At 42.0% G+C, this 16,995-nt stretch overlaps 1 protein-coding gene across 2 annotated transcripts in view; it reads right to left on the reverse strand.

Moving 5' to 3' along the window:
* CREBBP (CREB binding lysine acetyltransferase) overlaps window positions 1-16,995 on the reverse strand; it is a 177,942-nt gene that overhangs the window by 80,001 nt on the left and 80,946 nt on the right. For both annotated transcript variants that reach the window (XM_074965683.1, XM_074965684.1), the window contains exons 4-5: window positions 5,110-5,359; window positions 4,404-4,517 (exon numbers count right to left, since the gene is read on the reverse strand). In XM_074965683.1, coding sequence (XP_074821784.1) covers window positions 4,404-4,517; window positions 5,110-5,359 — 364 coding nt within the window. The remainder of the gene's footprint in view (window positions 1-4,403; window positions 4,518-5,109; window positions 5,360-16,995) is intronic.

Genomic DNA, 16,995 nt, shown 5'->3' on the forward strand with positions numbered 1-16,995 from the left:
ACACGTGCACAGGTGTAAATATTTTAGAAAAATCTGCTACAGTGGATTTTGAAGATCTTGGCAATTGGGTTGGAGGCTAGGTAGATGCATTTGTCCCAGGAGTGAGAAAGGTTAATGAAATGGAGTGGCTGGCTGGAATATGAGTTACTACAGGGTATAAGAAGATTTCAGAACCTTGGGGATTGGCAAGTGTGAGGTGGTTGTTACCGGGGGGGGCCTTCCACCAGATCTTCCTACGTTTTGTGCTCTTTCCCCGAAGCTGCCCCTTCCCTATCTTTAAAAGATAGCTCTGAAGACCAACATGCATCTGTGCTGTATCCTTATATAGCACCTCTGCTTCAGAATGACCCTCTAGAACTCAAAGGGAGTTTGAAGTGTTCCAGATACCGCTGAGGTGTGACTGATCTAGCATGCTCCAAAATTTGGAAAGCATTAGAAACACTGGGAAGCACAGACTCAACAATTCAGAAGGTGGAGCCACATAAAAGCCCAGCACAGATGCAACAGGGATTCAAAGTTCAAATTTTAAGATAGGCAATGGAAGAGGGCTACAGATTCTAGTGCTCTCATGGCTTGCCAGATAGCTATCCTGAAACATTATCCTGTTTGCATCACAACTTGACAGAGAATGTTACTGCTCTTTCCATTCCTTTCTTTTTCATTTTTTTCCCATCATTTTCTGCCATGGACATTTTTAACAATTATGGGAAATGTTACAAGCCATCACATTTAAAAGCAAGCATAATTTAATTTGGGATGTTGTGAACCAGCACACCAATGTTTGTTTACATCCTCATGTGTCATGTTGCTAATGTGCCAATTTTCAGATGCACCCCATTAATGTAATATTAGAATTCAGTTAAATTAAGAGGGCCTAAAGCGTGAGACAGGTGCACCTTAGCGTTCTAAATCAAAATAAATAAAATGTAAATGTCCACAAACTTAATTTTTTTTAAGCTTAGTACAAGCCATGAGAAGTCATCCATACATGCATTTCAGATTAAAGAATTTTGCACATCAGGGCACTGCTAGGCAGTAAGTGCTAATGGTGAGTAGTGCTGAATTGAGGAAAAGAAGGTGGGATTTGAGATTTGCATTGCCTTCCCCTTCCAAGAAAAGATGGCAAATTCTGCAGTTACCCTCCATCTTTCTGTTGCATCCAAGCCAAAACATCTTACTCAGAGATCTAACAACAAAGACTGCTTTTTACATAAAATTTATTTTAATTCAAGTGCTTTTACTGGTTTCATAAATCATACAAATGACAAAAAAATGAACGTATGAACAATGCAAAGCCAAGTGTTCTGCAATGACTTAAATTAGAAGATCACCATGATAACACCTGCATTACGACTACTAGAAACTCTGTAGTTAACAACTTGAGAGCAAATGCACTGAATGGATTTCTCACTGGAACTGATCAGACATTAAAGCTGCTATTTTTTAAAATTAAAACTACCAGCAAATGTCTCAAAAATCAGTTATTACAGAAATTAATCACTAGCAATTAGCCATGCCTAAAAGAAAGGGAGACCAGGGAGGAGATTGATACAACAAGTCAGCATAAAGGGGCTATTTATATTCTTCAAAACTCGTTAATTTAGATTATCTATTCATAAGAATGGCCATACTGGGTCAGACCAATCATCCATCTCGCCCACTAACCAGTCTGCCAACAGCGACCAATACCAGGTACTTCAGAGGGAATGAACAGAACAGGCAATTATTGAGTGATCCACAGCTTGTCATCCACTCCGAACTTCTGGCAGTCAGGGGCTAGGGACACCCAGAGCACAGTGTTGCATCCACGACCATCTTGGCTAATAGCCATTGATCTATCTATCCTCCCTGACCTTATCTTTTTACTAGCTCTTTTTGAACCCTGTTATTATTTTGGCCTTCACAACAACCCCGGCAACAAGTTCTACAGGTTGACTATGCATTGTGAGAAGAAGTATTTCCTTTTGTTTGTTTTAAACCTGCTGCCTATTAATTTCATTGGGTGACCCCTGCTTCTTGTGTTATATGAAGGGGTAAATAACACTTCCCTATTCACTTTCTCCACCCCATTCATGATTTTATAGACCTCAATCATACTCCCCCCCCACCTAGTCTCCTCTTTTCCAAGCTGAATAGTCCCAGCCTTTTTAATCTCTCCAGCTGTTCCAATCCCCTCATCATTTTTGTTGCCATTCTCTGTATCTTTTCCCAATTCTAATATATCTTTGAGATGACGTGACCAGAACTATATGCAATATTCAAGATGTGGGAATACCATGGATTTATATGGTGACATTATGATATTTTCTCTTATTTTCTATCCCTTTCCTAATGGTTCCTAATATTCTGTTAGCTTGTTTGACTGCTGCTGCACATAGAACAGACGTGTTATTCACAATCACGCCAAGATCTTTTTCTTGAGCGTATTACATTGTCCAATGGGCATTATTTTGCACTTATCAATATTGAATTTCATCTGCCATTTTGTTGCCCAGTCACCCAGTTGTGTGAGATCCCTTTGTAACTCTTGCAGTCTGCTTTGGACTTAACTATCTTGAGTAATTTTGTATCATCTGCAAACTTTGCCACCTCACTATTCACCTCTTTTTCCAGATCATTTATGAATATGTTGAACAGCACTGGCCCCAGTATAGATTCCTGGGGGACACCACTATTTACCTCTCTCCATTCTAAAAACTATTTATTCCTACCCTTTACCACCCTGTCTTTTAACCAGTTATTATCCATGAGAGGTCCTTCCCCATTGTCCCATGTCTGCTTACTTTGCTTAAGGGCCTTCGGTGAGGGATCTTGTCAAAGGCTTTCTGAAAGTCCAAGTACGATATATCCACTGAATCACCCTTGTCCACAGGTTTGTTGACCCCTTCAAAGAATTCTAATAGATTTGTGAGGCATGATTTCCCTTTACAAAAGCCATGTTGACTCTTCCCCAACAAACTGTGTTAAACCTTTGTGCCTGATCATTCCATTCTTTACTGTAGTTTCAACCAATTGCCTCATACTGAAGTTCGGCTTACTGGCACATAATTGCTAGGATTGCCTTTGGAGCCTTTTAAAAAAATTGGTGACACATTAGCTATTCTCCAGTTATCTGATACCAGAGGCTGATTTAAGTGATAGGTTACATACCACAGTTGTTAGTTCTGCAATTTCATATTTGAGCTACTTTAGACCTCTTGGGTGAATGCCATCTGGTCCTGGTGACTTATTAGTGTTTAATTTATCAATATGTTCCAAATCTGAATCACTTGCGCAGGAATTTTTCAACCTAAGCTAACCTAACCATAAGAAAATGGTAGAATCACGTTTTTGGTAGCTTCTTTCCAGTCTTAACTCCCTTTGTCTTTGGTGAAACTCTTCCACCTCTTTCTTACATGGTTTATTAGCTTGCCTCACTTTCCTTGCGGTCTCAGCCTAAACCAGAAGTAGAACTCTTTCAGAACACAACTACTCAAATTTGCAGTTCTGCCCTGACCCTCAGTTATTTCCCACCACCTCCCCCGATGACTTAAGACTTTTCTTTTATCTCCTTTTCAAATTTACTTTTGTGTGATATCATTTAACAGACTGTAGCATCCACACTGTTAGATCTTCTCTCTCAGTTTATTTTAATCCTGCCCAGCAATCCTTTAAAACCCACCAATATAATTTCAACAGTTATCTACTTCGAGGACAAAAGAACACAAATGGACCAGAAGTTGAAAAATAAATATTACCTAACTGTAATATTAAGCTACTATGGTGGAGTTCACAAGAAGGCTTACTAGAATTTCAGCCATTCATTCCTTTTCTTTAGGGTTAAATATACAGTGCAATGCAGTTCTACTTATTCTTACAATTAATCACTGGGACACATGCATCAGACCTTCCTCTCCACAAACCTGTTTCCATTTATGCAAAATTTGTTTGCCCTACATTGATCAATGGCACCCTTGGTTAAGAACCAGACTTGAAATTATTTCTGATATTATGGAAGATAGGAAAGAATCTTAAATCTTCTCTAGAGCCATCTGTGGGCAAATAACGAATTGCACAATTTATGGGTATAATAACTAGACCCATTAATAATTTGACTGACCTATCTTAATACAAAATGACAGCTAGAAATTGTCCTGTCTTGGCAAAATGGATGTTGTCTTTCTGGACTGGGAATTTCCCTTTGTCATGAATCAGGTATTAAAAGTAATAATTTGAATATAATGATCAAAAAAGGGGACTGCCCAAATGTATTTTTTTATAACAGAATACCATATACAGCAAATGAGTTTATCAAACCACTATAATTCAAAGTCCTTCATAGTACTGTATATTTGATTCAGTTTGTTTTACCTATGTTATTCTAATGTTTGTACAGTAGCTGATAAGTAGAAATGATCACTTACGTTGTTGGTTTCTTTTGTCACTGGCATTTTTCAAAGGGAGGCACACAGGACAATCATGCCGAGTACAATTCTTCCAGTGAGAGATGATTTGTCGTGAAGACGCACAATGAGCAACTATCAAAAAAGTGAAGCAATAAAATTTAGGTTTAAGTCTGGTTTTATGGCTTTGAATAAACTCATTCCATTTCCAATATCCTCAATTTTCTTTACTAAAGAGAGCTACAAACACCAAAATCCCAAATACAACTAAACAAAATGTCAGGACTTGACAAATAATGAACATCTCTTTCTCTGGAGAGTACATTAATAAAGATGCTGCTCTGACATGAAGGAAACTAGTTCAACAACAATCTAATGGCTTTCACATGCTAAGCTAGTAGAGATCAGGTATGCTGCAGATGTGACATGCTTGATCTGTGATGGGAGAAGTGAAACATGCTATTCTTTCAGGAGTAAAACAGTATTAATAGTGACCTTGAAAGATTAAATATTTTATTCTTTCTGCTAAGAACAACTGTCTGATGGTGGTAACAAGTGGAAGGGAAAAAAAGCTATTTAAAGAGCTATTTAAAGCAGCTATTTAAAGAAAGGAACTTTTATGCCGGGGAAAAAGTCACTGTCAGCTGGCAAAAAACAGGAGAGAAAAAAAACTCACTGGACAGTAGTAAAGAACTCGTCTATTGACCTTCTGGCAATTTGCTCTTACCTTGACAGGCTTTCCCAGCTTGACAATGTGTCATGTGATTGAGGACATTCTTCATGGTTCGACAGTGTGGGAGAGCACAGGCTCGCACCTCTCCATTTGCTTGCTCTCGTCTCTGACATTTGTGGGCATGAAGCAGTAAAACCAGTTGCTGCTGTATCAGTTTGCGTTTCTCAGGATCTGCTGTTGGTCCAGCTGCCATTGCTTGTGTTGGTACAATTCCCACCTGCTGTACCTGGGTTTGCATCTGTGACTATGAAAAAACATTTTGTTTTCATGTGTTATCGAGTAAATTCCACATATATGTAACTGAGAACAGCATTAATGTGTAAGATATTGAAACAGTGTCACCTGTTTTAATCTTATATTCATAATCTTAAGAATTAAAAGTAGTTTGAAAATCACAAGACAATTCACAAACTATTCTGGTGTGACAGGCGATAAGTACCTAAAACCAACATTTATAAATACCTAAACATGTCAGTATTTAATTCTGAGAGATGAGTTTCTCTCTCTCTAGAGCAGTGGTTCCCAAACTTGTTCCGCCGCTTGTGCTGGGAAAGCCCCTGGTGGGCAGGGCCGGGCCAGTTTGTTTACCTGCCGCATCCACAGGTTTGGCCCATCGCCGCTCCCAGTGGCCGCGGTTTGCTGCTCCTGGCCAATGGGAGCTGCTGGAAGTGGCGGCCAGTATGTCCCTCGGCCCACACTGCTTCCAGCAGCTCCCACTGGCCTGGAGCAGCAAACCGCGGCCACTGGGAGCAGCGATGGGCCAAACCTGCGAATGTAGCAGGTAAACAAACTGGCCCGGCCCGCCAGGGCCTTTTCCTGCACAAGTGGCGGAACAAGTTTGGGAACCACCACTCTAGACTGATTCTCAGGAAGTCTGCCTTCACTTCTTGGAAGCAAAACTTTTTTTTTTTTTTTTTTAGAGAAAGATCCCTTAGAAACTTTCTGTTGAATAAAGGAAGATTTTAGCAAGATTTTAATAAAGGGTACCAAAAATATGACCAATTTATTAAACGGCCATCATAATTTCAATGACAGAAGACTGTGCTCAGCACTTGGAAACTAGACAGTTAATTAAGAGTCTAAATATAGATTTAGTCACCCGTTTTCAAAAGTCATATATTATTCCTATCTTGATAACAGATTTAGCCAATCTGGAAAAGGATGCTGTTGCTAGATTCTTTATAGTGAAAAGTATTTCTGCCTCTACTGTTAAAATTTTGATGCCTTCATCTTCAGCGGGGACAGCATCCTGTATCTACTTTCAAACTGGCAATCTTAGTATCTAATCAAAAGAACGAGGAGTACTTGTGGCATCTTCGAGACTAACAAATTTATCTGGGCATAAGTTTTCGTGAGCTAAACCTGATGAAGTGGGTTTAGCCCACGAAAGCTTATGCCCAAATAAATTTGTTAGTCTCGAAGATGCCACAAGTACTCCTCGTTCTTTTTGCTGATACAGACTAACACGGCTACCACTCTGAAACTTATTAGTATCTAATGGCATTACAGGAGGCCATGTGGCTAAAGAAAAACAGACCCACACCGTTGCTCAAGGTCTGTGTCTTATCAAACTGTTCATGGCATGGAATCTGTCTGCAGGGAGACAGGAACTTGCTGCAGTCGAATCCACAGTCACCACTATAAACTCTATGAGCTACATGGGAGTCAATAGACTTTTCCATGTATACCCAGATTCCAAGGATGCCAAGAAGTGGAGCAAGGATAAGGTTGCCAACTAAACTTCCAGCTGGCATCTGCCTGTTTGAAGCCAGTGGTCCAAGTGCAGGAAGATGGTGTAGCCATTTTCTCTCATGTGTGCTACTAACACTAAGAGGACAACATTCGTGAAGACCCTGGATGCTGTTGCCAGCCTGAACTGTAGTACTTTGAACTGGCAGTGTTCCTGTCCTACCAGAAACCTCAGGAATCCTTTGAGGGATGGGTAAGTGGGTCCATTTGACAGTAACCATTTTTCATGTCAAGAGCTGCAAACTATGTGTCCTTCTCCAGGGAGAATTACTGATGCCAGTATAACCATGCAGAATTTTAGTTTGAGAACAAAAATCATGTCAAGACTAGGCCTCCATCCTCCCTTTTTCTTGGGAACTATGAAATAGAGTAAAACCCTTTCCCTTGATGCCGATATGGCACTTCCTCTATAGCTCCTAATTCAAGGAAAAATTATATCTCCTGCTAAAGGGTCTCCTCGTGAGACTGGTCCCTGAAGAGAGACAAGGAAGGTGTTTTTGGAGGAAGTGGGTAAACAAACTTGATTGTGTAGCCAAACTGAATGGTATCTAGGACCCACAGGTCCACTGTTATAGCCCTCCAGTTAAGGGCAATGTATGCTACACAGCCACCAAAGTGGACTCCAGAAACAGGTGGGAACGGTCTCATAAGGTTGCAACTCTCCAGCATCCCATCAAAAATAGCTTTTAGCAGGTGGATGAGGTTGGGTGGCTATCATGAAGGTGGCTAGTTCGGCACACCTTGTCATCTGCACTTTGATGCTTGTGTGGTGGTTCATATTCTCAACGGCGATAGAAAGGCTGTGAAAGGAGTCTTTGCTTATACACCTGTTTATGATGCTGCTTCTTTGGGGCTCATGAATGCCCAGAAAGAGGAGGGCTGTCCTGGAGTCTTTAAGTGAGTACAAAGACTTGTCTGTTTTCTTACTGAAAAGACCGGTTTAATGAAATGGCAAGTCCTCAATGGTGTTCTGAATCTCCCTGGGGAATCCCAAAGAGTGAAATCACAACACACTACATTACTACTGTGGTATCAGCCGCGTTCACAGCTAAAATCTTATTGCAAGCTGCATAAAGACTGCCTTCCTTAACAAGGGTTTGGAATTGGGCCCTGTCCCCTCCTGGGGGAGTGTGTCTTTGAACTCCAGGAACTTCAAGTAGTTCATAAAGTCATATTTTGACAACAGGGACTGGTAGTTAGAGATCCCGAGAACCGGATGCTAGTGGATGTGTATACCTTCCTCCTCAGAAGATCCAGGCGTTTCACTCCCTTGTCCACAGGGATGGCTTTAGGCTGTTGCTACCTGGATTCTTCTGTGGCTGCTTGTACTACTAGGGAGTTGGGGGCATGGAAGGTGAACAAGAGTTCTTCCCCTTTTGCAGGCACAAAAGTAATGTTTCTCAGCCCTTTTAAGGTTAGAAGTACGTTACCAGTGTATGCTATACCACTCTATAATTGCCTAGGAGAGGGACAACGTGACACTTGGTAGAGTGCACAGATCCAAGCTGTGATGCATAAAGATTCCAAGGACTCAAATAGGGCCTGTATGAAGGCTTGAACACTGGTTTGGTGTGAGGAAAGGCAGTAGGTACCTGTGATCCCTTGGAAAGTAATCCTGCTTGCATGGAGGATGGGTCCAGGAAACTCTCAAAGCCCTGTCTAGACTAACCTCTCTGGGAGATGGTAGTTTGTCCTAGACATCGAATTCAGCCAACAAGAAGGCTGGATCTGTCTCCATCAGAGGTACTACTGGTGCCAGTGGAAGGAAACTCTGGCTCATGGATGGAGAAGGGGAATAAATCCTTCTTTCTGAGATGGTATCCCCTTCTGGCATTAAAATGTCCCTCTGAAGTACCAGGCCTAAAAACAGTAGAGAGTCGGGGTCTGGAAGGTTGAAAATATCCTCTGAGTAGCATTTGTCTCAGTATGTCCTGGAGTACAAGGGGTCCCAGTTATTGGTTCTGTTTGATACAGTGCCTCAATAGACTTAGTGGTTGGCAGAACCTACCACTGGAAAAAGAGTGCTGTCTGCTGCTCTTGGTCCATACCGGAGGATGCTGGCGGCTTGTGAGAGGCCACGGTCGCCACTGCTGTCAACAGTGGTGGTAGTTCCATTGGAGCCTTGCTCCTGCATGCATTTCCTTCATGGTCAGGAGGCTTAGGGAGACTTAAGTCCTTGGGACCTGCATGTGAAGACTCACCTGACTTGGAAGGGCTCGGAAAGGGATCCTTTCTCTTGGAAACAGACTTAGAGAGGAATTGTTTTTATATTGGTCAGACTGCCCCTTTACTCTTATGAGAAGCCCAAGATAACGGGTAGATTTATCTGATCCGGCCTCTGCTCCAGAACTCATGCTTGGAGGTACATTGCGTGAGGACTGTAGCTGTCGTATAGGGGCATCTCGCTGGCATGGACCTGACTGGGGTCTCATGGCTTTCTCCATGAGATACCTCCTCAGTCAGAGCTCTCGTCCCTCTCAGGTCTGAGGTGGGAAGGAGCGAAAGATACTCCACTTAGCGGAGATATGCACGTTCCCAAAGCAGTAAAGGCAGTCCTGGTGGTAGTCACTGACTGAGAAGGAGCAAGAACACGAGACAGTTTTTAAATCATGTGATTCTGGGTAAAGTCCTACTCTCAAAAGGGAAGAGAGAGAGGGTCCCTGAGGTGGGGAAAAACAAAGCGACACTAACTATAAGAATACTACAAAAACACTAACAAATTATATACAATTCTATTTAGAGAGATTAAGACAATGCGAGAATAGCTCCGGGCTGAGGATTCAGACTCAGGCCACACAGCAGTAAAAAGGAACTGGAGAGATGGTCGATCCGCACCTTCCCTTATACCCTCAGTGCTGAGCACAAGGAAATCCAACATGCAGGTGTGGACCAATGGATACTACTTGCAAGATTTTCTGGTCTTAGGTGCATGGTGCACATGCATACCCATTTGTGGAATACACACCGGGACCAGCACTCCAAGGAAATTCCACGTTTTCCTCCCTACTCCTACTTGATATTCCCATTTGTACACCTAAGAATCACATTAGTCCTCTTAGTCACAACTTTGCATTGGCGGCTTTTGTTCAGTTGGTTATGATAGTCAGGATTACACATTGCTTAATTTCACTGCATGACAGAAAACTGAATTACTGGGAAGATATTTTGTTAAATTATATCTCCTTTAAAATACTACTAAAAATTGAGCTGAGCCGCAGAAAGTTTTTGTAGACATCATCCAAAATTATTTGAGCTCTTTATATACTCCTCTACAGGCAGAGTCAAAGCCTCCCAATTTCATCATTTCTTCTATCAAAATCACTACGTTATGCAAAACCACGATAATCCACTGAGTTTATTGAGAGTGAGCATAGAAGAACACGCAAGATAAATGCTGAGATTCAGCAGACTAAGTTTGCCATAAAACATTCTGACAAACTGTTAAGTCAGAAGGAGAAGAGCTGCTCCAATTCACGTTAGAGAAAACAACTGAGAAAGATGAGGACTGGATGGTTATATTAGCTTCTTAAGTAATATTCTTGAACTCCATCTGCTGGTCAGAAGAGTAACTGTAAAATCTAAACTTGTATTTGTAATGTACAGTAGCCAAACCCTTGGGCATATCAATCATTGTCTAAACAGTCCACTGAGAACACTATAGATGCATCTGTGCTTTCCTTGAAGAAAATACTCTTAAGCCTTGATTCATGCAGAAATGGATGCACTAAAAAAATTGGATCAACCTAATAGAAAAAACTTAAAAAGGCACTCTCTCACTCAGTCTCATAGCCTATGTGCCTGCATGCACTGGGGTTTGCAAAAGAGTCTGACAAATAAAGGGTGGTCACAAAAACTCTTGTAGCTCAGTTGCACAGTGCTGTGAATGCCACAACGTGCAGAATGTTGCTTAATTCCTTCATTTAATAATATAGGGTGGTATCACATCTCAATATCCCCAATTAAAAAAAAAAAAAAAAAAAAAAGAGTCTGATGCTTGATCCACCCTTACAACTCTAAAACAAGTAAGACTAAAATCATGCTAAATCTCAAAGGTTTATCAGCATGATTGCAACATCCTTTGAAGTTGAGGGAATCTCCTTTCTTCCATAAAAAGAAAAGGAGTACTTGTGGCACCTTAGAGACTAACAAATTTATTACAGCATAAGCTTTCGTGAGCTACAGCTGACTTCACTGGATGCATATATTTTTTCCACTGTATGTATCCGATGAAGTGAGCTGTAGCTCACGAAAGCTTACGCTCTAATAAATTTGTTCGTCGCTACGGTGCCACAAGTACTCCTTTTCTTTTCATGGATACAGACTAACACGGCTGCTACTCTGACTCCTTTCTTCCAGTAACCATTCAACACAGAAATCCCTGTACTGAAAGCAGTACTTTCTCTGACAGTCATGAGAGGCTTCAGGCTCTCCTTCTAGGGCTCTGGGTACTCTGAGATAGCTCTCACTGCTGGAATCTACATGGTGTGCTGAGAAGTTATACAATGCTTATATCAGTTAATTACAGCTGGTTATTCCCCCCATCATTTTTGAAAAAGAGCTGTTAAGGAGATACTTTTTGTTCCTTACATGCAAATTGATATTTTCATAGTATACATCTCTAGCAATCCAGTGCCTTTATTGAGAACAATGGATGTAGCTCCCGTATCCACTGCTCAGATATTGTTTGGACCCAGGAAGAAAAAAAGTTCCTTAGCTTGTCCTGATGCTAAGACTCTGTGCCTAGACCCTTTTACCCTAAGGCTGACCATTTAAAATGCAAAGGGTCTCCTTGTTACCTCTTTGGTACTGAAAGGAGTTAACCTTGATAAAGTTTGCTTTCTTCCTCAAGTGGCTTCACCCTGTTAGGATACAGATATTCAGGCCTGTCTGTAAAGGCCTATACTCTACGAATTTAGGTGTATTCTTATCACTTGGCTAGTTAGAGGTATAAAAGAAAGAATCAAAATCACTGTCTGCCAGTGTAAGGTCCTTCTCTTACTGTGACAGTCTGAGGCCCTGTTCTTAGGCTAAGGCCTTTGGCTAACCAACAGAGGCAGCCATAAGCTGGGAAGCGACTAGTCACATCCTCACATTCCAAACTAGTCACATAGGAATACAATCCTGCCCTGATAGTGCCTATCGCCTCCAGAGAAAGGGAAGTGCTTACAAGATGTAAAAGGAAACTTAGTTTAATAGCATCCTGTCTGGCAAGAACTCACTTATCAATACCTGGGATGTGAAATCCTCACTTCTGTATTGTTTTGTCATTATAGTTCCCACTTTGCCATTGTTTGTCTGTATAATCTCTGTCTGGTTCTGATTGTGGCTGTCTGCTGTATAATTAATTTTGCTTGGTGTAAACTAATTAAGGTTGTGGGATATAATTGGTTACATAATCATGTTATAATATGTTAGGATTAGTTAGTTAAATTTCAGTAGAATGGTTGGTTAAGGTATAGCTAAGAATATTACTATATAAATTAGGGGCAAACAGGAAGTAAGTTGGGATTCAAAAATAAGGAAAAAGGAACTTGGATTTAAGCTTGCTGGAAGTTCACCCCAATAAACATTGAATTGTTTGCACCTTCGGACTTCGGGTATTGTTGCTCTCTGTTCATGTGAGAAGGACCAGGGAAGTGGGAGAGTGAAGGAATAAGCTCTCTAACACACCCCTTTTTCCTGAACAGCAGTCTGTAGTCTCCCTGGATTCATTCCTGTTGGATTTCACCCTGGGGCTATCTAGGCCTCTTCTAAGGTAGGCTTCGGAGGCGATGCAATAATCCCTAATCCTTCAAAGAACCACTTTCACCATCAAAAGAAAGCTGTCGTTTAAGGGCACGGCTATTAACCTGAATTTGGAGGTCTGGGCTGTGGATCTAAAAGTTCTAACCCTGCTGAAGTTATGATGATTCCACATGAAGGAATTTGTTTTTTTTAAAGCTAGGAAATTACACACAAAACTACATTAAAAGGACATTAAGGTTGCAAAATCAAGTGCTCAAAAATTAGGAAATGCCAGTATTATGGTTTCCTGTGCCACATTAATTTGCTCCCTTATGCATATGCATCATGACAGTCTTTAGCTACATGATAACATACTACTATTTCCACAGGATTCCTGTTTCAATCAGTTTACAGGACAGACCACGCTCTGAGAAATCAAGGTTGTACAGTGAATGAGGCTGTTGCTTGTAGGACTCCTGACTTATTTGTTGCAGAAGTTTCAAGATATGTAGTGAATGAAGAAAGAGAAAGGATGGCCTCATAGTTACGGCAACTGAATGCCTGCCTTAAGAACTATATTCTATCCCTACCTCTGCCACAGTTCCTGTGTGATATTAGGATAGTCACTTAAAGTGGAGGTTACTTGCCGTAACTGGTGGTTCTTCAAAATGTGGAATTCAGATAGGGACCACACATGTGGGTATGTGCATGTGCACCATGTGCCCAAATCTAGAAATTCTTCAGAGCAGTGTCCATAGGCCCACACATGCGCAGTAGCTCTCCTTGTGCTCCCAACCAAGGGTAGAAGAGGCAGTGCGGGTTGATGCCCCTCCAGTTCCTCTTCTTACCGTAAATCCAACAGCATCCAAAGGAGATGGGACAAAGGGTGGGCAGCAGAATACAGATAGGGACCACATATCTCAAAGAAACTACATTAGAGTAAGTAACCTCCACTTCTTTGAGTGCTACCTACTTATGTGTATTCCACATGGGAGTTACTGGCAAGCACTGTTCAGACTGGAGGTGGGTGGGAGGAAGAAGGCAGCAAAGATGCTTGCAATACTTCCGATCCCATCGCTGTCTGAGAAATGGCACTTCCGCTCCCATCTGCAACTGAGGCATGAACTAGAGTGTAGTGTGTTGCAAACATGGGGATAGAACTCCAGGTAGCTTCCTTGCAGCAGGACGTCAGATACAAGCTGCTTCCACATCATGCCTGCTTGCGTGGAATGAGTTGTGACAGCCACAGGGGAAGGAACTTTTGCTATCTTGTAGAACTCCGAGATGCATCCCGAAACCCACTTAGAAATCTCTGGGAGATTCTGGCTTGCCCATGTGATCTCTTTGCTATGGCAATAAAAAGTTTCAAGTATTTTCCTAATAAGTTTGGTTCATTTCAGGGCATACCAGACATCAAGGGAGCGTGGTCTCTTCTCTTCAGAAGTGTGGGGTTTTGGGAACAATACAGGTAAGTATCATTTCATTGGAGGTGGAACTCAAAACAATCTTGGGGAGAAATCCAGGATGCAGCTGGAGAGAAATCTTTTCTTTGTGAAACACTGTATAAGGAGGACCTGCCATGATGGCTCCAAGCTCACTGACCCTCCTAGCAGAAATGATAGTCACAAAAAGCCACCCTCATAGACAGGTGGGTCCTGGCACATGTTGCCATGGGTTCAAAGGGTGGACCTGAGAGTGTTCACAGGACAAGGTTAAATGTCCCACTGATGTGTAGGTTTAAGCACTAGAGAGAAGGTCCTGATCAGGCCTTTCATAAATTGTGCTGAAGCAGGGTGAGTAAAGATGGACCAGGGGCCTCAACAGGGGCCAAGCATGAGAATTCTATTTCCAACGCCCATTCAAACACCAGGCCATGAGGTGGAGTGAGCCCAGACTGGGTTGCTTAATTTTCCCCCCATCCTGGATTAGGAGATCAGGGAATGAGCAGACTCTGGTGGGTGGACAGGCAGACGTCTTTAGAAGTTCCATGAACCAGAGCTGTCTGGGCCAGTAGGCTGCTAGGAGAATGATACCGGTTCTGTCGTGACATATCTTCCCCATGACTTGCAGAAGTAGGGAAATGGGAGGAAAGGCATATCTGAGGCCATTTGTCCAAGGCAACAGAAGAGCACTGCCTTGGGAGTCACAACCCATGGCTCCTCTGAAACAAAATAGGGGGAGCTTTCTGTTAGTTTGGAATGCAAATATTGGAGTACCCCACCGGGTAAGTATTTCACTTATGATTGTCATGAACCTCCCACTCACAGTCTGCCAAGAAGCTTCTGCTTAGTCTGTCTCTAAGGGAGTTGTGAATACTGGGGATATAGGCGGCCTGTATCATGATGCGCTTTCTGACGCACCAGTTCCAAAGTCTGACAGCTTCCAGGCAGAAGAAATGAGATTTTGCTCCTCTCTGTTCATTGATATAGACCACCATGGTGATACTGTCCAACATTATCCGTACATGGAATAAGCGTATGAGTGGAAGGGAGGCTTTACACGCAAGGCAGACTGCCCTCATTTCCAGTATGTTTATACGTAGCCTGTTCTCTCGTGAGGTCCAGGTACCCTGACCAATGTGGTTGTACAGGTGAGCATCCCACCACAGGACGAAGGCATCTGTCACAATGGTGGCTGTGGGTGTGGGAGGGCTGAAGGGAACTCACACCATGACCAACAAATGAGGGAGGTGATAACTCTGGTGGAAACAGTCACCTTGGAATTGATGTGGTCCCTGTTCAGTTGGCAGATTGAATGGAGCCAAGCTTGCAGACACCACAAGTAGAGTCTGACAAACAGCGTCATGTAAGTGCATTTGGCCTTGAGCCTAACAGTGAAAGATACCTGTGCACTGTAGTTTGTGGTCTGCTGGTAATGCATGAAATCACGTTGGTTATTTTATGAATCCTGTCTGTGGGGAGATATGCTCTTGCAGAAACTGAGCCCAATGTTGCCCCCATTAAATTTATTGTTCTTGTGGGTAACAAAATGGACTTTTCTTTATTTATGCAAACATTTATGGCTGCTAGAAGTTGTACGAGAAGACCTGACCTCCAAACGAGAGTGGCCTACCAGGAGTCAGTCGTCTAGGTATGGAAACAATGTATAGCCCTGGTACTTCAACTGGGCTGCTACCACAGACAAAACCTTCGTAAATGTTCTGAGTGCTGCAGTGAGCCAAAAGGGGAGGGCCTGAAACTGTTCCTGGCCAACCGTAAAATGCAGGAACTCCCTGTGTGATGGGTTAAGGTCCACATGGAAATACATGTCCTATGTGTCAAGAGCTGTGAACCACATCCTTTTCTGAAGGGAAGAGTTTATCAATGCCAATATAACCAGAATTTCAGCTTTCAAATAAAGATGTTGAATTGCCAAAGGTCAGGATGAGTCTCCCCCTCCGTCTTCTTTAGAAATTGAAAAGACTGGGTGTAGATCCCAGTCCCATGATGAGGTGGGATGTGCTCTATTGCCACTCGGTGCAAAAGGGATTCTGCCTCATGCTGAAAAATCACCTCATGAGAGTGGTCCCCAATGTGGGACCAGGAAGGGAGTTTGAGAGGCAGGAAGGAGAGAAACTATGGAGTATCCCTGATGGATAATCTCCAGAACCCAACTGTCCGTAGAAGGGTTTAGATTCTATAGCATTAAACTGCAGTTTCAAAAAGGAATTATGCAGCTGTGCAAATGGTTTCATAATAGAATTATACACAGGGTCCTGACTTTACCAGGTGGCAACAAGCCCCCTTCTATAAACACACCACCAAAATATAGATGATTTTTAAGACAACGCACACAAGAGATGAAGGAGCAGTCCTCCGACAACTGGATGGGACTAAGACCTGGAAGTTTATGAGATTTATATTCTCTCCTTCCCCTTTACACTTCCTTTCAGACACAGCCTGAAGTGAGGATTCCTGAAATTCCTGCTAGATTTAAGAGAGTTATCTGGAAGACAAGGGTGGTATCTGTGCATCAATACTTCTGCTAAAGAATGGCAATGTTTCTAGTGTCAACCAACAGTAAGTAATTTGCATCTCACAGAGAGGCATTATCAGTTTCTATAGTAACTGCTATCATGTTTAAGAGCATAAAACATAACTAAATTTGTAGTTTCCATAGAAACTATACAAGCAGTTCAATTAAATTATTCCTAATACATTGAGGGATCTTCAAGTGGTGATATTTTAATTTTACTTTGTGAAGCAGCAAGCACAGAAAATATCAAATGAAATTGGCCAAGTTTGCAATACTCTAAACATCCACAATTTCCAAAGTAAATTATATTTTTAAAAAGTATACTAACAAGAACTATTCTCACAAGCAACTTGCACTAACTAGAAGTCATTTGTTTTGCACAGCAGAAACAAGAGAGCATTCAATAGTGTGCTTCCCATATCAGAGCCAAAA

Source organism: Natator depressus, chromosome 10 (assembly GCF_965152275.1).
Source record: "Natator depressus isolate rNatDep1 chromosome 10, rNatDep2.hap1, whole genome shotgun sequence".
Lineage (NCBI taxonomy): Eukaryota > Metazoa > Chordata > Testudines > Cheloniidae > Natator > Natator depressus.